At 33.6% G+C, this 21,883-nt stretch overlaps 2 protein-coding genes and 1 long non-coding RNA gene across 3 annotated transcripts; all 3 read left to right on the top strand.

Moving 5' to 3' along the window:
- The first annotated feature begins 422 nt into the window (after positions 1-422).
- LOC131014628 (uncharacterized) lies at positions 423-8,179 on the top strand. The gene is made up of 5 exons (XR_009098277.1): positions 423-1,014; positions 2,790-2,871; positions 3,467-5,454; positions 7,230-7,311; positions 7,907-8,179. It is a non-coding gene; the product is annotated as an uncharacterized LOC131014628 (long non-coding RNA).
- A 7,861-nt stretch (positions 8,180-16,040) lies between these two features.
- On the top strand, positions 16,041-16,511 carry LOC131014627 (heat shock protein 78, mitochondrial-like). Its single transcript, XM_057942655.1, has 2 exons — positions 16,041-16,184; positions 16,262-16,511. The coding sequence occupies exons 1-2, from the start codon at positions 16,047-16,049 to the stop codon at positions 16,475-16,477; spliced, it is 354 nt and encodes a 117-aa protein (XP_057798638.1). The 5' UTR covers positions 16,041-16,046; the 3' UTR covers positions 16,478-16,511.
- A 329-nt stretch (positions 16,512-16,840) lies between these two features.
- Positions 16,841-17,485, top strand: LOC131019039 (ATP-dependent Clp protease ATP-binding subunit ClpA homolog). The gene has a single exon (XM_057947724.1). The coding sequence runs from the start codon at positions 16,841-16,843 to the stop codon at positions 17,483-17,485; it is 645 nt and encodes a 214-aa protein (XP_057803707.1).
- Positions 17,486-21,883: the final 4,398 nt, after the last annotated feature.

The raw sequence follows: 21,883 nt of genomic DNA, 5'->3' as shown, positions 1-21,883 counted from the left end.
ACTAAAATTTGGGTATAATTTGTGTATTTATAGGCAATTAACACAATATTTAAACGTCATTTACAGATGACACGATATAGTTTTATTACCAAAAATCATTGGTGAAACGAGAAATAATACGATCAACAAAAGCAGTAAACGACACCGGATTTACGTGGTTCGGTCGAGAAGACCTACGTCCACGGGGGTTTTGAGGTTTTCCACTATAATCGAGAGAGTGTTTTAGAGTTTACAAGTTGTAGGCTAAGAAAAATGACTATCCTCCCTAATCTATGCATCAAGGCCCTATTTATAAGCATGAATATAAACCTAAGGCCCTTGGGCCCAGTAGACCCCTAAAGCCCATTAGCCCAATGAATCAAGCCCAAGCCCCGTTATTCTAATCTACATCTTGAAATTGAGTGTAACACCCTGCTTTTTCCTCGCTAAATTTAGAGTAATTTTGAACTTAGAAGTCATGATGATTCACGCCGGATATAAAGAAAATGAATTTATTTTAATTCCAACAAAAATGATTTACAAAAACATTTGTAAATTTAGTTATTAAATTTATATGCATTGCATATTTATTTATATTAAGCATTTAGCATCTACACGAGCTATTTATTTAAGCAAACACTGAACGATTATTACAGTTTTCATAGTACAACCCGGAAGACTTTTTATTTTATTCAATCACCTAATTTCTCCACCCACTCTTCCACATCCACCTACTCTTCCACCACTACACCCTTTTTCCTCCACCACTACTCCCACTACTCCCACTACATCCACCTACACCCACTCTTTCCACCCACTTTACACTTCACTCTCGGCTCTCACTAAATCTCTCTCTATACTCTCTTTTCCTCCATTGATGTCCATTGAAGAAAGCTTAGAGAAGCTTCATCAAACACTACTATGAGATAATCCACCATCCAATCCAATCAAATACTATCATATCTCATCAAATTCAAGAAGCTAGAGCTAAGATCAAAGTTGGAGCAAAGTCTTGATCACCTTTTAAATCCTTGAGTAAGTGATCTTAGATTATTTATTTGATCATATTAATGATATGTGAGTGAGTATATGATCATGATTGAGCAAGGAAATCACCCAACTTATTTTTATGAAACTTTCGAAAATTAGGAGCTTGAAACCCTACGAATTTTGTTGTTTATTTTCTTGACTTGGCTTGAGTTATATGATGATGGATTTGAGTTTATGAGATGATCTAGATGATTAATGATGGATGAGATTGAAGCTTGAGGTTGAGAAGTGAAAAATGAAAAATGTTAGTTTGAGGAAGAAGATGATATATATGTGTTTCTATATGTGATTTTGTTATATGATGTTGATTTGAAGATTTGAGTGGGTATATGATTTCTTGAGCATGCTATGATGTTAAGTGATGGTTTAGATGGATGATTAGAAGTGATGAAATGAGTTTTGGGATGAGTTGTTGTTGAGAATTATGATGTTATATTCAAGTTAGAGATATTATTAAGATATATAAGTTTTAAATACAAATTGGAGAATTTCGTAGGCCTACTGACCTACTGTGATCGATGGTTTGTCGATGTCTAATAGCTTTGAAAATTTTATAGCAAGTTTCTACATGAGTATTGAGTACCCTGGTAAAATTTCAAGCTATTTCAATTTCGTTTGATATTTCTTTAAAATGCAAAACCTAAACTGCACATTACCACCGAGAATTTCAGAGAACAGTGGAAAGAGTCATTCATTTCAGTAGCTTCCTGTGTGATATAGATTTCCAACTTTTTATGGTATTAACCTTATTGTGTTATCTAGATATCCACCAAATTTGAGCCCAGTTTGACAACGTTTACTATTTTCAAAAATCAAAGTTTTCGATTGCTCAAAACTGCCGAATATGGTAGATCGTGGTAAAAACGTCATATCTCTCAAACCACTTGGAGTTTTCGCCTCTACTTTTTTTTTATATGAAACTAGACTCGAAGATCTTTCTTTTGGTATGAGTCTCGAGTCCAGGAGATGTCAGAGTCAGAACAGATTAAATTTTGAAGTTGAACCAGTGTAAAAACAGAGCATGTTTTAATGATGTTTGATTGTGATTCTTATGTGCCTTATGTGATTGTGTTGCCTATGTGTTTGAATTTTCACTAAATTATTTTAGTGAATTTAAATCTCTTGATTTAAATTTTAATATTTAAGGTTGGGACTATTTATTTTAAATGAGGTCCGTTCTTTTATTTAATTTATTGATGGACTTTAAAAATGAAAACAAATTTTGGGATTAAACCCTCATTTTTATAATATTTCAAGGCTTTTTGAGTATGGATTTTAAATGGTTAAAATGTTTTATTTCATCTCAATGGATTTTAAAATGTTTTATTATTTATAAATGAATAATGGAATTTCTTATTTATTTACATAAAAAAAAATGAAATGTATAGAATGTTATAAAAATGGTGCATGATTTCTTTTATGTTCATGTGAACTTGTGATTTTTAATGATACTAAACTTGAGGATTTTATTTCTTTCTGTTTATTGTTTACGTGATTACGTGATATTATGTGGTTAGTCACGAGGTTATGTTGGTTTTCGATTGTCTTTAATGGAACGAATTATGGATGCTAGAACCCTAAAACACTAAAAGAAAATCGAGTAAGGATATTGTTGGTGTCCTTAACTCAAGAAATTTAGTTTTCAAGTATTTATTCATTAAATTTGAAAACCCGGCGTGATGAATCAAGTATGTTTAGTACATCCACAAATACATTAAGATTAGTTTCATGAGACCTATTAAGGATAGAATTTCTTGTAGGCTTTGTGATGACCAGGAGGATTAGCGCTACTTTTCCAAGACAGGTTTATATGTGTATGATCTTCAGGCTTTGCCTATCCAGGTGGGCTTACTTTCCAAATGTACAAAGTATGATTGAGTTATTAAGCTCTAAATGTTTCAATGAAATGCAAATTGTTTATTTAATGTAATGAAAACTGTTTATCCAATAAAATATTTTGTGCACTCTGCTCTGTTTAAGGCTCGCATAAGTTAATCGATCGAGGTTCTCTTATGACCTAACACGTTGTTTGAGAATTGTGTACACCTATTAGCTGACTCGGTGGGTTGATCTCCATTCGGGCACTAATCATGTATGAGGCGTTATAAGGGTGCTCGACGGGATGTGTTCCGGAGCATTGGGTCCCAAATGGGAACTTGACTGGGTTACGCCCTCAGTTCAAGTAAAGCGGGAGATATGGATCCGTCGGTGGCTAAAAGGTCCGGGATCACAGCGAGTAACGGAAAGGGAGTGTGACATGTGCGCACAAATGAAAAATGTTTTAACATGCTTAGAAGTTATTTCATTTTAAAACCTTCTAAGTCATGTCAAGTATAATTGGATAAACTGCTCTTACGAAAATATGAAATGTTTATGAAAATGCATGCCCACTAAGTACATTAGTACTTAGCCCAAAAATACTTTCAAATGTTTTCAGGTTGGCTGGCTGGTGCTGACGGGACGGAGCTGAGGCTAGAGATAAATTCCTATGTTAGACTTCCGCTGTAGCAATTACTCTTATACATCTTTTGTTTTCTCAACTTAAGATGACTTCATTTGAGCTTCAGTTTAAAATTTATAGTTTTATGTTAATGAACGTCGGTTGTCAGAAGCATGAAACAAAACTTGTGATCCAAAGGGGCATAGCCCGACTCTTTATTTTATTATTCGGGTTTTAACAAGGTTGTTCCTTGTTTATTTATATGAATTAGTTGCACCTCGATTATATTTATTCATTCAAGAATTGGGGTGTGACAGAATGGTATCAGAGCATGAGTTTCCTTTCATGTCTCTGATAACCATAAGTTTTTGATGTCGAGTCTAGAATAGTATCTCTAGACTTCTAAGAATGTCAGTAGCCCTCAGCTCGCCGTCACACTGCCGCAACAAAGGTACGATAATAGTTTCAAAAATATACATATATGTATTTCAGATGTTATGAAAGTTTTCAAGAAAATGTGCGCCTTATGTTTATGATGTTATGTGAACTGCAAATTATTCTTCATGTTGTTATTTTGGGTCTTCGACTCATATAACTAAGCTCAATGTCGTGTTTGGGACAACCCGAGCCCTTAACGAATCAATGTATGTATGTATGTATGGTCGAGTTAGATTCCTTGAATCTTTCCGGCATAAGCAAAGTTTTTCATGAAAGGGACATTTAATGTCCATATGACTCAAAATTTCAAAGAAAGCAAATATATGTATGTATGTATGTATGAATGAATGATGAGAAAGTTTTATGTTATCATTTTAGGTTCACTGCCTATATGATTAGAATGATGAGTTCTTTTACAAATCGTTTGAGAACCACCCAATAATGCCTTACGAATGTTAGTCGTGATAGCACCGCTAGAACGACATAGAATGGACCTATATGATACCAAAGATTTATGATTGAAGTACTTAGAAGTAAGTGCTTTAAGTTAGAAGTTGACTTAGAGCTTTATAAGAGATAAGAAGTTGACATGATTGGGGGCGAAGCTCCCATTTGACTGAGTGATTCGTTGTGCTGGGTCTGGCCAGCCCACATGACTATGATCTCGGTGATTGTCAATTTAGTCATCCCAATGAATAGACTCTCACTATGTAGTTGTCACAATAAGATTTTGCTTCCATCACGATAAGCATAATATGATTAGAATGAGTTCGTTTGTCACCAGTTCTCGAGATTATAGACATGGTGTTCTCACAATTAGAAAGATGCGATAACAATCAAGCTATGTAGCCGCACTGATAGTGAAGTCTAGTATCCCAAACTAGATTACCCAGATATACAATTTCGAGGACGAAATTTTTATAAGGAGGGAGGGATGTAACACCCTGCTTTTTCCTCGCTAAATTTAGAGTAATTTTGAACTTAGAAGTCATGATGATTCACGCCGGATATAAAGAAAATGAATTTATTTTAATTCCAACAAAAATGATTTACAAAAACATTTGTAAATTTAGTTATTAAATTTATATGCATTGCATATTTATTTATATTAAGCATTTAGCATCTACACGAGCTATTTATTTAAGCAAACACTGAACGATTATTACAGTTTTCATAGTACAACCCGGAAGACTTTTTATTTTATTCAATCACCTAATTTCTCCACCCACTCTTCCACATCCACCTACTCTTCCACCACTACACCCTTTTTCCTCCACCACTACTCCCACTACTCCCACTACATCCACCTACACCCACTCTTTCCACCCACTTTACACTTCACTCTCGGCTCTCACTAAATCTCTCTCTATACTCTCTTTTCCTCCATTGATGTCCATTGAAGAAAGCTTAGAGAAGCTTCATCAAACACTACTATGAGATAATCCACCATCCAATCCAATCAAATACTATCATATCTCATCAAATTCAAGAAGCTAGAGCTAAGATCAAAGTTGGAGCAAAGTCTTGATCACCTTTTAAATCCTTGAGTAAGTGATCTTAGATTATTTATTTGATCATATTAATGATATGTGAGTGAGTATATGATCATGATTGAGCAAGGAAATCACCCAACTTATTTTTATGAAACTTTCGAAAATTAGGAGCTTGAAACCCTACGAATTTTGTTGTTTATTTTCTTGACTTGGCTTGAGTTATATGATGATGGATTTGAGTTTATGAGATGATCTAGATGATTAATGATGGATGAGATTGAAGCTTGAGGTTGAGAAGTGAAAAATGAAAAATGTTAGTTTGAGGAAGAAGATGATATATATGTGTTTCTATATGTGATTTTGTTATATGATGTTGATTTGAAGATTTGAGTGGGTATATGATTTCTTGAGCATGCTATGATGTTAAGTGATGGTTTAGATGGATGATTAGAAGTGATGAAATGAGTTTTGGGATGAGTTGTTGTTGAGAATTATGATGTTATATTCAAGTTAGAGATATTATTAAGATATATAAGTTTTAAATACAAATTGGAGAATTTCGTAGGCCTACTGACCTACTGTGATCGATGGTTTGTCGATGTCTAATAGCTTTGAAAATTTTATAGCAAGTTTCTACATGAGTATTGAGTACCCTGGTAAAATTTCAAGCTATTTCAATTTCGTTTGATATTTCTTTAAAATGCAAAACCTAAACTGCACATTACCACCGAGAATTTCAGAGAACAGTGGAAAGAGTCATTCATTTCAGTAGCTTCCTGTGTGATATAGATTTCCAACTTTTTATGGTATTAACCTTATTGTGTTATCTAGATATCCACCAAATTTGAGCCCAGTTTGACAACGTTTACTATTTTCAAAAATCAAAGTTTTCGATTGCTCAAAACTGCCGAATATGGTAGATCGTGGTAAAAACGTCATATCTCTCAAACCACTTGGAGTTTTCGCCTCTACTTTTTTTTTATATGAAACTAGACTCGAAGATCTTTCTTTTGGTATGAGTCTCGAGTCCAGGAGATGTCAGAGTCAGAACAGATTAAATTTTGAAGTTGAACCAGTGTAAAAACAGAGCATGTTTTAATGATGTTTGATTGTGATTCTTATGTGCCTTATGTGATTGTGTTGCCTATGTGTTTGAATTTTCACTAAATTATTTTAGTGAATTTAAATCTCTTGATTTAAATTTTAATATTTAAGGTTGGGACTATTTATTTTAAATGAGGTCCGTTCTTTTATTTAATTTATTGATGGACTTTAAAAATGAAAACAAATTTTGGGATTAAACCCTCATTTTTATAATATTTCAAGGCTTTTTGAGTATGGATTTTAAATGGTTAAAATGTTTTATTTCATCTCAATGGATTTTAAAATGTTTTATTATTTATAAATGAATAATGGAATTTCTTATTTATTTACATAAAAAAAAATGAAATGTATAGAATGTTATAAAAATGGTGCATGATTTCTTTTATGTTCATGTGAACTTGTGATTTTTAATGATACTAAACTTGAGGATTTTATTTCTTTCTGTTTATTGTTTACGTGATTACGTGATATTATGTGGTTAGTCACGAGGTTATGTTGGTTTTCGATTGTCTTTAATGGAACGAATTATGGATGCTAGAACCCTAAAACACTAAAAGAAAATCGAGTAAGGATATTGTTGGTGTCCTTAACTCAAGAAATTTAGTTTTCAAGTATTTATTCATTAAATTTGAAAACCCGGCGTGATGAATCAAGTATGTTTAGTACATCCACAAATACATTAAGATTAGTTTCATGAGACCTATTAAGGATAGAATTTCTTGTAGGCTTTGTGATGACCAGGAGGATTAGCGCTACTTTTCCAAGACAGGTTTATATGTGTATGATCTTCAGGCTTTGCCTATCCAGGTGGGCTTACTTTCCAAATGTACAAAGTATGATTGAGTTATTAAGCTCTAAATGTTTCAATGAAATGCAAATTGTTTATTTAATGTAATGAAAACTGTTTATCCAATAAAATATTTTGTGCACTCTGCTCTGTTTAAGGCTCGCATAAGTTAATCGATCGAGGTTCTCTTATGACCTAACACGTTGTTTGAGAATTGTGTACACCTATTAGCTGACTCGGTGGGTTGATCTCCATTCGGGCACTAATCATGTATGAGGCGTTATAAGGGTGCTCGACGGGATGTGTTCCGGAGCATTGGGTCCCAAATGGGAACTTGACTGGGTTACGCCCTCAGTTCAAGTAAAGCGGGAGATATGGATCCGTCGGTGGCTAAAAGGTCCGGGATCACAGCGAGTAACGGAAAGGGAGTGTGACATGTGCGCACAAATGAAAAATGTTTTAACATGCTTAGAAATTATTTCATTTTAAAACCTTCTAAGTCATGTCAAGTATAATTGGATAAACTGCTCTTACGAAAATATGAAATGTTTATGAAAATGCATGCCCACTAAGTACATTAGTACTTAGCCCAAAAATACTTTCAAATGTTTTCAGGTTGGCTGGCTGGTGCTGACGGGACGGAGCTGAGGCTAGAGATAAATTCCTATGTTAGACTTCCGCTGTAGCAATTACTCTTATACATCTTTTGTTTTCTCAACTTAAGATGACTTCATTTGAGCTTCAGTTTAAAATTTATAGTTTTATGTTAATGAACGTCGGTTGTCAGAAGCATGAAACAAAACTTGTGATCCAAAGGGGCATAGCCCGACTCTTTATTTTATTATTCGGGTTTTAACAAGGTTGTTCCTTGTTTATTTATATGAATTAGTTGCACCTCGATTATATTTATTCATTCAAGAATTGGGGTGTGACATTGAGCCATCAGAGCTGGAAAGCGGAGCCGAGCTGAGCCAAGCCGAGAGTCAGGGCAATCCTGTATTAAATATCAGAAATAACCACAATAACAATAATAATAATAATAATCATAACTAGAAATATTCCCGTTATGTTTAGCACAGCGCTGGTGCATATTTCAGTCCTCATCAATCATATAATTCCCAAAAATGAAAAAATGGTTTTATGATTGCAATGTTTTAAAATTCAAGTCTCAAGGTAAAATTATATCATGCATTCCTGAATCAATAGAGTTCGAGCTATTTTCAGACCAATTTTATCGAATACCGGACTATTTGGTTATAGATTATTTAGATTGTAATTTTATCGGATTAAAAAGTTTCGGCCCTCGTCCTCTCAAATTATCAAATTAATTAGATCAGTTTTGGGCTGGAGTCATATATCGAGTAATTAAAGGTATGATTTACGGCGTCTAAAAGATTCATATGAATGTTTGTGGACGTGGGCGGTGCTAAATGACAAAAATATAGACCCAGAATTTTCAGATTCTCCAACGTGCCTTCACTAATTGGATGTGTTTGTGTGCCGATATTTAGTATAATAAAAACATTTTCTGAAACAACCCAAATTACAATTATAAAGATCAACTAATTAGGATCGAAATCAAAATTAATTTTTTTTTTGCAATAATTTAAAATGGAGTATAAAGATTATATAAAAATTGTGACGTAAAATTAAAATACCCACCTAAACAAATGTAATTATACATGTTATAATTAAAATAAGGGTAAATATCATATTAAACCTTGAACTATACCCGTTTTATCAAAAATACCCTGAAACTTTTGAAATGCTTTCAAAACCCTCAAAGTATCAGGGTTTTATCAAATATACCCCGCATCTCTTTTCCGACCATCAGAAAAGTGACGTGGCTCGCCGGATGCCACAGTGTAATTTAAATTATATTTCTTTTAATCCATATCATTTTTTTATTCTCTTTTTTAATCCATGTCATTTTATAAATGAAAATCCATCATGGAAATTAAAATCTATTCAACCCAAAATAATTGAAATTCACGCAGATCGTTTCTCTCTTATCGTTTCTCTCTGATTCAACCCAAAATCTATTCAACCCATAATCCTTTTTAAAATCTCTGCAAATGTTATACAGCAATATTCTGTTTTTCTCTTGTCGGTTGTGTGCAGATACTTCTCACAATTGTTCTCATCTTTACATTCAGATTCATAACACCCACTTTATAATTGAAACAACACAGATGCACTCAAAATCAATTCTTTCATAAGAAATCAAAATGGCATATGTAATATGTATGCATATGCTCATCTATACAGAAGCAATTAGAAAACCTATAATGACATAAAAGGGTATTTGAGGTGAGTTGTTGGGGCGGGGCCGTCTGTCACGGCGCCGCTACTGCCGTGTTGTTGCCGGACATAGCGGCAGGCGGCGTCCTCGCCGGAGAAACAGGGGCGGCGGTGGCGGCGCTAGATCTGGGAAAGAGAAGGAGGAGACGACAGCATCGGCCTCGTGGATGGCTGCTGGGCTGAGGAAAAGAGAGGAGGGGAGAGGGGGCAACGTCGGGCTGGAAGAGACGGCGTCTGGCGCGGTGGCGGCGGCGGCGGCTGGCTGCTCGCCGCGGAAGAGGAGGGGCGGCGGCTTCGGCGCTTCTCGCCGATGGCGTCCGGCCAACAGAGAGGTCAGGGAGAGAGAGAAAGGTCGAGGAGAGATTTTAAAAAGGATTATGGGTTGAATAGATTTTGGGTTGAATCAGAGAGAAACGATCAGAGAGAAACGATCTGCGTGAATTTCAATTATTTTGGGTTGAATAGATTTTAATTTCCATGATGGATTTTCATTTATAAAATAATATGGATTAAAAAAGAGAATAAAAAAATGATATGGATTAAAAGAAATATAATTTAAATTACACTGTGGCATCCGGCGAGCCACGTCACTTTTCTGATGGCCGGAAAAGAGATGCGGGGTATATTTGATAAAACCCTGATACTTTGAGGGTTTTGAAAGCATTTCAAAAGTTTCAGGGTATTTTTGATAAAACGGGTATAGTTCAAGGTTTAATATGATATTTACCCTTAAAATAACATGAACGCACGTGCACTGCTTAATTGTGTTTTGTCTTTGTATGCAAACAAGTTAATAGAGTAGGAGCATCATGGCATGTGTAGCGAAAGAATTATTGAACTCAATATAAAAACCTTGAATAAATAACATTCTACTTCTTTTTACGTAACTAATTAAAGTGTAATTGATCACCAAAATTTTATGTCTAATCACCGCCAAATTAGTTTTCCTTCTTTCTAGCCAGCTAGATGTTCATACTTCCAATATCGTTATTGATTCCAACTATATGCAAATATTTGATAGTTTGGTTCATTTATTGTACTAACTTCTCACACATCTTGTATAAAGTTTGTTTTTTCTTTTCTTTTTCTTGTGTAAGTGAAAAAGATATATATAAAGTTTTGTTAATGCACATCAAATCTGCATAATACAACACAGACACACACACTCTTCACTAATTATACCATGTCATATATTGTCACAACTCACAAGTCTGGTGTTTATTAATTTGATCTGTACCGTGTTTAAGAACTTGGTAAACGACAAGTTTAATTAGTTGAGAAATAAATATGGGTAAATTTGGTCTAAAACCATAATAAATTGTCAAATTTTGGTTTTTCCCACAATCTTTCATTCTTGTTTCAAAATACATAATAAATCAATTTTTTTGGAATATCCCATCGCGTCACTTTCTCGTGAATTTTTAAATGATATGGCGCCAGACTTGAAAGATGTGGCATATTTAACGGTAGGGATTAGAAACGACATCATTTTGATACTTACTCATTTAAAATCTTGAAACAAATTGCCTAGATTATCGAGTCCATATATTTCAATTCTTTTTTATTAAGTTTTTATTTGGGTAAAATTCCTTTTTATTAAGTTATAAGATTTAGATATTCCTTGTCATTTATTTTGGGGTCTAAATATTATGAGTTAATTGAATGTCATATAACTTATCCATGTAATTACAATACAAGTGCTACGTCATTTAAGTTTTTGGTCGGAATCTGTCATCATGGGAAATTCCAAAAAAATTGATTTATTATGTATTTTAAAACAAGAATGAAAGATTGTGGGAAAAACCAAAATTTGACAATTTATTATGATTTTAGACCAAATTTACCCAATAAATATTAATTGTTGCCTTAATTCCTTCTGCGTTATAGTTTCAAATCACTTTGGAATTATCAGTTCAAATCCACAAGTTCCAACTTAAACTTCTCTCTCTCTCTCAGATGCAATTGATGCAATTAGCGATGCAAGTAAAACTTTGCCTCAAAAAATAAAAATAAGAACTCTAAAAATAATTTTGATGAGGATTATTTAATGGATAAAATTCGGTTTTAATTATTTCGAAGCTACTTAAAGTCACATGAGTTGGTTTAATTTATAACTATTATAAGTTAATAGATTAGCAAGGAAAAATATTGGGGGGCGAATTCCAGTGACAACCTACGAGCAAGAATAGTAACTTCAATTTTTTTAAAAAAAATTGTTGAGCAAATAATTTTGTAAAAATTGTATGATGATGAACTCGGACTTTAAATTTTTATCTCAAATATTAGTAACGCTATCATTAGACCAACACAAGAACACCACTTTAAACTTTTTTAATCACACATGAAAGCACGTGTAAAGGGATTTAATTAGGTGAGTTTGAACTTTTTTTCAGTTTGGAAAAAAAGAGATGCTGGAAATTGAACTCTAAACCTAATTAACATAAAAAAAAAAAACTTCATTATTTGGATGTTTTCAAACGGACAAAGTTATGATAAACCTAACTATTACCTAATGCGTGCTTTGGTGACATAATTAAATAGATATATTAATTCAGTTGCCGGAGACTTATAACTATAAAAATATAATGACCAAAAGGCTCCACTGAATTAATTTTAAGCAACTTATATTAGCCATTCTTTCGGAAAGATAATATATACTCCTTCGATCCCATCTTCATTGCCCATTTTAAATTTTCACATATATTTCAAAAAAATACAATTAATATTATTTGAAAATTACAAATCATTTGTAATTATTCAATTTAATTTGCCCTTGTTTATTCTACGTTTGACTATATTTAAATAAGGTTATTTAAACTTAATGCAAATTTAATTTAGAAAATGGACTATATATTGAAACATCTTATAAAGAAGTAAGGAATTATGAAGGTGGGGACGCAGGAACTATTAGTTTATAAAGGTTAGACTTTATGAATATGTTATATGCATATTGGGCCCAATTATGAATTTATTGATATGAAATTAATTCTACTCGTTTTGGACCTTGTAATTTAGCTAGTTAAGCTTGTACGGATTATATATATATATATATATATATATATATATATATATATATATATATATATAATAGTATATGAAAAATTTTGTATCTAAAATTCATAAAAAAAATGTGATGAAAGTAGTACGTAGTCCTCACAAATTTTGATTTGCCTTTCTCTCAAAATTATTTGATTCAAAAAAATCATGAGACATTTACAAGATTCGAAATCCGTAAAAAATAATAATCCAAAATTTCAAAAGATCTTAACCAAATATAAGAGTATAAATTAAGAGTAATTATTGACTATTTTATAGAATAGTAATAATAATCATTTTAATTTTTAAATAATAAATATATATATATATATATATATATATATATTATTAAATTAATTATTATTTCGGTTCGGTTTTCTGTTAACCAAATATTTTTTCTTAAAAATCATAACCGAACCGAAAAACCGAAAATTTCAAAATTCAAAACCAAAACCGAACCGAAAACCAAATTAACCGAACCGAGTTAGTATTTTGATTAGGTTCGGTTCGGATTTTCGAATTTAACCGAATTTTGCTCACTCCTAGTTGGTATTTATATCGTTTTCTTAATAATTTTATTAGCAGTAAATCGTATACAACTTTAATTTAACACATTTTAGGGTACCATTTTTCTAGGAATACGTTTCAACGACGGTCTACAAAAAAGCTTTAATAGAAAAAGAAAAAAAGAAAAAAAAACGACAAAAACATCCTTACAGAAAAGTAAATTCTTGAACACATTGTCAGAATTCTAGATGTATCTTATAAAGTAGTCGAATTATATATACTGATAGTCGTAATTTCATCGTCGTCATCATTCTCTTCTAGAAATCTTATATTCTTCGAGAAATATGAATAAAGATGAGAAGTAAAAGTGGAAAAGGAAATTAATTTTGACTGATTCCGTCAATTCTTCTATTTCTCGAACTTGTGAAACAAAGATGTGTTTGTGATAATAGAGCTTCTAATTTTTGAAGCATTAATGAGGCGAATTATTAGATAATAAAATGAAAAATAAATTACTTTGAATTTGAACGAAATTATCTCTCAAAATTCGTGGGACGATAGAGAAAGAAAATTGACTCAAGATTAGTAGAATATATGGAGTAATTGTTTAAACAAAATAACTCATAATATCAATATATATGTAATCAAAATAGTTCAAAAAAATGATTTTTTACTCACATACACAAACATAAAAGATCAAATTTTTACTTTTATCAATTTAAGGACATTATGGACTATGGAGTAGTAGGATCAATCAATACAATTGATTTACTACATATGTTATTAATTTGATAAATTTTCAGTTAAAGAAAGAAAAATGGACGAACTATCAAATAAAGAGGTGAATAGGCTTAAAAAATTTATAACAAAATCAATTTCGTTATTACAATTTGAACTTACGAATATGATCAATTTTTCTCTCACATATGAAAATGCGCAAAAAAGGCTGAAATGCGTTGGAGGGGATTTGAACACCCAACCTTTAGCTCGTGCAATAGTCGCATTTGAAATGTTAATTCCAATGCTCCCGTATATATTGTAAAGGGTTATTATCACCTAAATACATCAATTTTGAGGGTAGTTTGGTTTTGCACATGAACTTTGAAAGGTCTAAAAAATACATGAACTTTAATGTTATAGCAATTTTATCACAAATTCAAATATTAGATATTCAAACTCTATAAAAATCTTACGATTTACGGGTTTAAAGATGTCTTATACGATATCTTTTAGAGATGTCCTATACGATGTCATTTTCTAAAACGACCGATGAATACACATCAATATTTCGACTTGCTACGTCATCTTTGATTTGAGCAAAAATTGAATTTGTGACATCGTATAGGATATCTCTAAAAACTATCGTATAAGACATCTCTAAACTCGTAAATCGTAAGATTTTTATGAAGTTCGAATATCTAATATTTGAATTTGTGATAAAATTACTACAACATTAAAATTCATGTATTTTTTTTTACACCTTTTAAAGTTCATGTGCAAAACCAAATTATCTTCAAAGTTGATGTATTTAAGCGCTAATAACCCTATTGTTTAAACAATAATGCATTAATTGGCGCTCACCATAAGCACTGCGCGCACGTAAGTGTGCCTCGTATTGAAATTAGGGTTAGAGAGAGACAGGGGAAAGCTCTTGGGCTACTTCACAATTGTCTTCACTTCAAGAATGACTGACCCAAATATGTAGAAGAGTCCATTAAGCAATTATTTATACCCATCATCGCTAATTATTTTTTAATATTTATTTGAATTAATAATAAATTATTTAGATTGGTTAATTTAAAGTTAGGATATATATATTTTAATTTCAATTTTTAGTAATAAATATTAATTAGAATTCATAATATAATAAGATAAAACGATTGCAGTTTCCATGTTGAAATTTCTACAAAGAGATATAGGATTGTAAGAAAATAAAATAAAGGATTACAGGAAAATAAAGTAAAAATTCCACATAAATCCCCATAGGACCGTAACAAGACTAGGGGTGGAGCAAAATACTGAAAAATCGGTATACCGCACTTATCGTACCGAAAAAATACCGAAAATACCGAAATTTCGATATATCGAAAATTTCGGTACGGTATTGTACCGTACCGAAGATTTTTGGTACGGCAACGGTATCATTTTCCTCATACCGCGGTATACCGATATATACCGATACCGCGGTATATGCCGAAAAATCGGTATATACCGTTGTTTAGGTATATACCACCGGTATATACCAATAGTATATACCGAAAAAATCCGTATGCCATCGGAATCAATTATATATATATATATATATATATATATATTATTAGTGGAAAATTATTTTTTTGCTTTGTTGAAAATGTGGAGTTTAATTGTTAGAAAGTTATTTGTATTTGTTTAATGAAATTTCAATATGTACAAATATACGGTATATCTTAATGATTTGGCAATTTAGGCATGAAACGATATAACAATAATTTCGATAATACAGTAAGGTATGGTATACCGACTTTCGGTATGGTATACCGCACTATCGGTATACCATACTATCGGTACGACAACGGTATGAAAATTCTCATACCAAAATTTTCGGTATGCCGATTTTCGGTATACCGAAAAGTACGGTACGGCAACGGTATGAAAATTCTCATACCGCAATTTACGGTATGGTATACGGTATGACGAAAAATTTTCGGTATACCGTACCGATCCACCCCTAAACAAGACGAAAGCAAATCTCCAATCGTATCATTATACCGTATTGTATAAGATTAATTAAGTCTATCAATTCAAAAGATGGATTAATTTGATTAATTAACAAAAAAACTATTAATTAATTGAAAAGATAGGGTTTCTTCCTTATATATAAATATCGTGGTACTTGAAATTAAAAAATAGGGTTGTGTATATAGAATTGAAGATGGTTAGGGTTTCTCCAGAGATTGGCGTGCTAATTGGCTTTTGGATCTTTTATTTTCATAAGATGGAGATATTCAAGCGATTATTTGGGAGCCTACTGCAGAATTATGCAACTGACCTGACTTTGATGGCTGAGAGGGTATGTATTTTTTTAGATTTAATTTAGTGATGTGTTTTATTTAAGATTTGGCGATGAAAATTGTTTGTTGAATTCAGGGAGAGTTGCAGGCGGTAATTGGAAGAGAGAAGGAGATGGAGCAACTCATAGATGCCTTGTTGAAGAGACGGAAGAGTAACCCCTGCCTTGTCGGCGATGCCGGCGTCGGCAAAACTGCCATTGTTGAAGGGTTAGCAATCAAAATTGCTCAAGGCTCAGTTCCAGATAAGCTCAAAGGAAAAAGGGTATTAATTAATTTGAAATTTGGATCATAATTAACAACGAAACAGCAAGCTACAGTTCCTTGTTTTTATTTATTTTTTATAATTCAATCATTACATTTCATAGTTTATAAATTCCATGATAAGTAATTTGTTACATTGTTAAAAAACGACGCAACTGCGCGCACGTAAGTGTGCCTCCTATTGATGGTTATTCTAATTCAAGCTTGTTAATTACTAGTGTATTGGCTATTGATGGTTATTCTAATTCAAGCTTGTTAATTACTAGTGTATTGGCGCAACTACGCTGAAGGAATATACATTATACATAGAAAGGGATGCTTCCTTTAAGGGAAGGTTCGAGAAAATACATGTCGAGAAAATACATGTGGGGAAGGTTTGAGAAAATACATGTGGATGACGTACCATGAAACTGCCGTCACTTCCGCCGTCGACTTGTCCCAACGCTACATCACGGAGTTCCATCTTCCCGACAAGGCGTTGGACTTGATCGACAAGGCCGGCGTGAGAGCGCACAAGCTCAACAAAACCCACGTCACTGAGGCGGATATCGAGCAGGTCGTATCCACGTGTACGGGTATTCCGATGACCAAACTTTCTTATAAGGAATCGCAATGTCTTCTTCAGTTTGAAGACACTTTGAAGCGCAGCCTAATCGGACAAGACGAGGCCGTGACGGCCGTCAGCCGTGCTCTCCTCCGAGCTCGTGCCGGAGTAAAAGATGAAACCAAACTCATTGGCTGCTTCTTGTTTTCCGGCCCCACCGGGGTCGGGAAAACAGAGATGGCTAAAGTAGTTGCCAAGGAGTATTTTGGGTCCAAAGAGGCCATGGTGAGGCTCGATATGAGCGAGTACATGGAGCACCACTCCGTATCGCGCCTCATTGGATCTCCTCCCGGCCACCCCGACCACCACAAGGGCGGCCAGCTCACGGAAAAGGTCCGACGAAGGCCGCATTGCCTCGTCTTATTCGATGAGATTGAGAAAGCACACATTGCCTCGTCTTATTCGATGAGATTGAGAAAGCACATCAACAGGTGATGGACAATTTATTTATTTGTCTTTTCTTTTATTTACAAGTTATATATATAGTCCGTCCTTAATTCTGATAAATAAAAACTTAAGAATATTTGTTTTCCTTACTTTTTTTACCTTTCCTGCATCAAAAGGTTTTGAATGTGCTGCTCCAAATTTTAGACGACGGAAGGCTGACCGACGGCAAGGGCAAGACGGTTAATTTTAGCAACACAATTGTGATACTAACGCCGAATGTGGGAAGCGAGCTGCTTAAGGGCGCTTTCAAGCCGGAGCTGCTCAACAGATTCAACAAGGTTGTGGTGTTCAAGCACTTGAAGAAGGAGCATATACAGTATATCCTCAAAATTTTGATCCACGAATTTTGTGCGAGAGTTGCCGCCAAGCTGAAAATTAAAGTTATGATTAACGAGAGTTGCCGCCATTAAAGTTATGATTAAATGATTAACAAAGGATGGAAGGAAAGGTTGGTTTTGGAAGGATTTGACAAGAACTATGTTGCTCGAGAGCTCAAGAGGGTCTTCGCTAGACTGGTTGAAGATAAGTTAGCACAAGAAATCTTGACCGGGAACAAGATTCTATTATCATGGATGTCTCTCCTAATCCTAACGAGATCACTGTCAAACATTCAAAGTCTCAAATTATTATGAAATGTGTCTTTGGATTGTTTGTACACGACTACAATATCAAAGATTTCCGCCCCGGTCTAGCACAAGTTATGACCATAGGACAATGATGAACAAAAATTTACAATTTTTTATCTTCACTTATCTCTTTATATGTGTTCATTTAATTTTAAGTTGCAGAATTTAATAAACTGCTGCAATAATACTCCTCCTTTTCTTGGTTAGGATGGAACTAGTGAATGACTAGAAATCATTTGGATAGCTTGTTTCTGTAGAATTGTTTTTGAATTTTCGACGTGACATCCCTTCTCAACTTGTAACCTGCATGCTTCAGTTGAGGGACTGGTTAACTGCAGAGGAAAGTGCAAATATGACTCATCCAACAAACAGAAAATTAGCTAATGTTTCTGAAGGGAGCCTTCCAGTTTGTTGAAGGTAACCCCTTCATTGCTACACTTTAATAATAATAACAACAAAAAAAGGAGGGGCTTTAGCCCCCATGTGGCTCGAACCTAAAATATCTATGATGTTGATAAATTCCTTACACATGAGATATATACTTCCTTTTTTTCTTTTTCTTTTTGAGGAAAATGAGAGATAATTCCTTACACATGAGATATATACTTCCTTTTTTTCTTTTTCTTTTTGAGGAAAATGAGAGATAATTTATTGAGCACACTGACATGGAATTTTTCTTTTTGAGGAAAATGAGAGATAATTTATTGAGCACACTGACATGGAACATGGAGATGACCCTCCACAAATGACGAGGTTTGTTAGAAATCTCCAATCCAATGTGCGCAGCGTGGACTATCTCCCAAACGCCATCTGTTGACAACGATATTGGGGGGGGGCATCATTGGATTGGGTTGGCTCTGATACCATGTTAGAAATGGATATTGGGCCCATTCCTCCCTTAAAAGGCCTTATAAGGGAGAGGGTTGCCTCACCATATAAAGTGGTTCATGCCACCATCTCCAATCCAATGTGGGACACTTCAATAAGGTTCATTCCAAACATGAAGTGTAGATACATCTCTCGCAACGGCAGTGGACCGCAATAGCACCAAACTCAGTGAGGTTCCTATCTTGCATCACAAGCCAATTACTTACTATCTGACTCCACCCACCCTGAGCAAGGTCGAGCTCTTTGATTCAAGACAAAACCTCTTTAATGCCTAAGAGTTCGCCTTCCACGACGTCCCGAGTGCCCGGAACATTGATAGATTTTCCCGCCACAAAGTTACCTTCATGATTTCGGATGACGATACCAATCCCCATCGAGTTCTTATCAGCGAAGAGGACAGCATCAACTCTGCAACTAAACCAGCCCTCCGGTAAATCATGCCATCCCATGCAAGGACTGAGGACATTTCTGGTAGCAGCTTGAGGGGAATACACTTCACGGGAGAGGAGAGAAGCCAATCTTCACGGCTGCTAAGGGCTTGTGTGACTGAACGAGATGGAGTGGGATAACCTCCTCCCATATAGCTTTGTTTTGATCCTTCCAAATTTACCACAATATCATACTAACTCTCGCAGTTAGAACACCATCATCGTTACTGATAAGATATCAGAAAAGAGCAGATTTAAAGGAATCATGATCAGTACTTGCTCTTTGCATGAGCATGGATAAATCCCCAAGCCTCCAACACTCATTGGCAAAAGGGCACGCAATAAAAATGTGTCAGAGATTCTCGTATCCCTCTTATTAAGCGTTAACTTGCTATAAATCCATAAATTTATAATATACGAAATTAGAGTTGAACCAGTTAATTTTTTTTCATTAAATTTTCTCTTTCTATCACTTACTCCCTCCATTCCATTACAAATATTTCATAGTTTGGACACATAAAATAAGAAATATGTAATTAGTAGTTAATGTGAGTTGGTGAAAAGAGAAAAATAAATTGAGATTTATAAAAATAGATATAGAGAGATCGAGTGTAGATGGTGAGCTTATTAGCTAATTAATTAGTCTCTTAATTATTTGCTAAAAAAAGAATGAGACATTTGTAATTAGGGCTGTCTAATTGGTTATCGGGTTTTGGATAATCCGTTAACCGAACCGAAATTTTCGGGTTTGGGTATCCAATAACCGAATTTTTTGGGTATCGGTTCGGTTTCAGGTATCATTTTTAGAAAAATTTCGGGTATCGGTTAACCCAATAACCGAAACGGGTTAACCGAAATAACCGAAAATTATTTAATATATATATTATATATATTTTAATTATTAATTCATTAATTTATTTATTTTTATTTAAAAATCGAGTCTTAGCTAAAATAAAATTATGATATGTTTAAAGTTTAAGAATAAGCTTTAGTATAGTGGATAAGTTGCTTTGTGTATTTTCTAGAGACTAAGGTTCAAATCCTCTATCTAGAAAATTATTTGAATTTTAATTTTTTTAATGGGTATTTTGGATACCCAAATAATCGAATCGGGTAACCGAAGCGGTTATTGGGTAACCGAACACCTAAAACGGTGCGGGAACGATTAGTGAAATATGACAATTTCGGGTTCGGGTAACCGAAAATTCGGGTATGGGTAACCGAACCCGAACCGATCGACAGCCCTATTTGTAATGAATATTTCATAAATCATAAGACATCTAATTTAAGCCAATTTTTAATAAATGTTACATATTTTTTATTTTAAAACTAGATCTATTTTAATGAAATGAAATTCATAAATCAAAATATTGTATTAGACAATTCCATAATTTATATAAATAATATAATAATAAATCTTGATCGAATTTTGATGGACTACTATCTAATTTCAAAGAATATAATAATATCATCATCTTCGAATTTGTTACAAATTAATACATTTGATTGCAGAAGAGTTGATATGTTAAGTGGATCGAAAATATGAAACCTCGCGTTGGCTATGACGACAACGATAAGGCATGTCAGTGCCAAATCAATTATCCTCACCAGATAAATTTGAGGTGCTAATTAATAAATGGGAAGTAACATAATTATCTCTCCCCATCTTTTAATTGTGGGCTGTTAGCCCTCAACATCTCATAAAAAGTGCAAAATTTCCTCTGTTTCTAACTGGCACTTAACACCATATTTTTTTTTATTTATTTCTTATTTCACTATAATATTTGCCAAGAAAAATACACTTCTACAAATATTTCTACGCAAACCTCAACCTTAATTAATAATTAACAACTATCATTAACAAAAATTTGTATTTTTTGGGAACAATCGACGAGTACGCAGAGATTAAAATATGCTCATGCAATTGCTTATATTTATTTCTCCAAGAAGCATGATCCATTGATCATAATATCCAAATGGTATGATAAAGAAAAATACGTGAAAGCTTATGAGCACCCAATCTTACATATTTTAATCTTTGCGTATTCGTCGATTGTTCCCAAAAAAAAATTAGAACTTATATTTAATTAATTATTAATTAAGGTTGAGGTTTGCGTAGAAATATTTGTAGGAGTGTATTAACAAATATTATAGTGAAATAATAAATAAATAAATAATATTTAACGGTGTTAAGTGTCCGTTAGAAACAGAGGGAATTTTGCATTATTTATGACATGTTGAGAGGCTAACAGACCACAATTAAAAGATGAGGAGGTAAATGTGTTAGGAGTTGTATGACATGGGGCTATTTGCTACTTCTCCCTTAATAAATTAAATATGCTTTCCATCCCTTGCCAATTGAGGTATCGCCAAGGAGCGGCCGACGAAGACGGCGATGGTGAAGAGGGAGTTCACGTTCACCAGGCCATCCAGGGCAGTCACAT

Source organism: Salvia miltiorrhiza, chromosome 3, assembly GCF_028751815.1.
Source record: "Salvia miltiorrhiza cultivar Shanhuang (shh) chromosome 3, IMPLAD_Smil_shh, whole genome shotgun sequence".
Taxonomy (NCBI): Eukaryota; Viridiplantae; Streptophyta; class Magnoliopsida; order Lamiales; family Lamiaceae; genus Salvia; species Salvia miltiorrhiza.
This window is presented reverse-complemented; position numbering and strand designations above follow the sequence as displayed.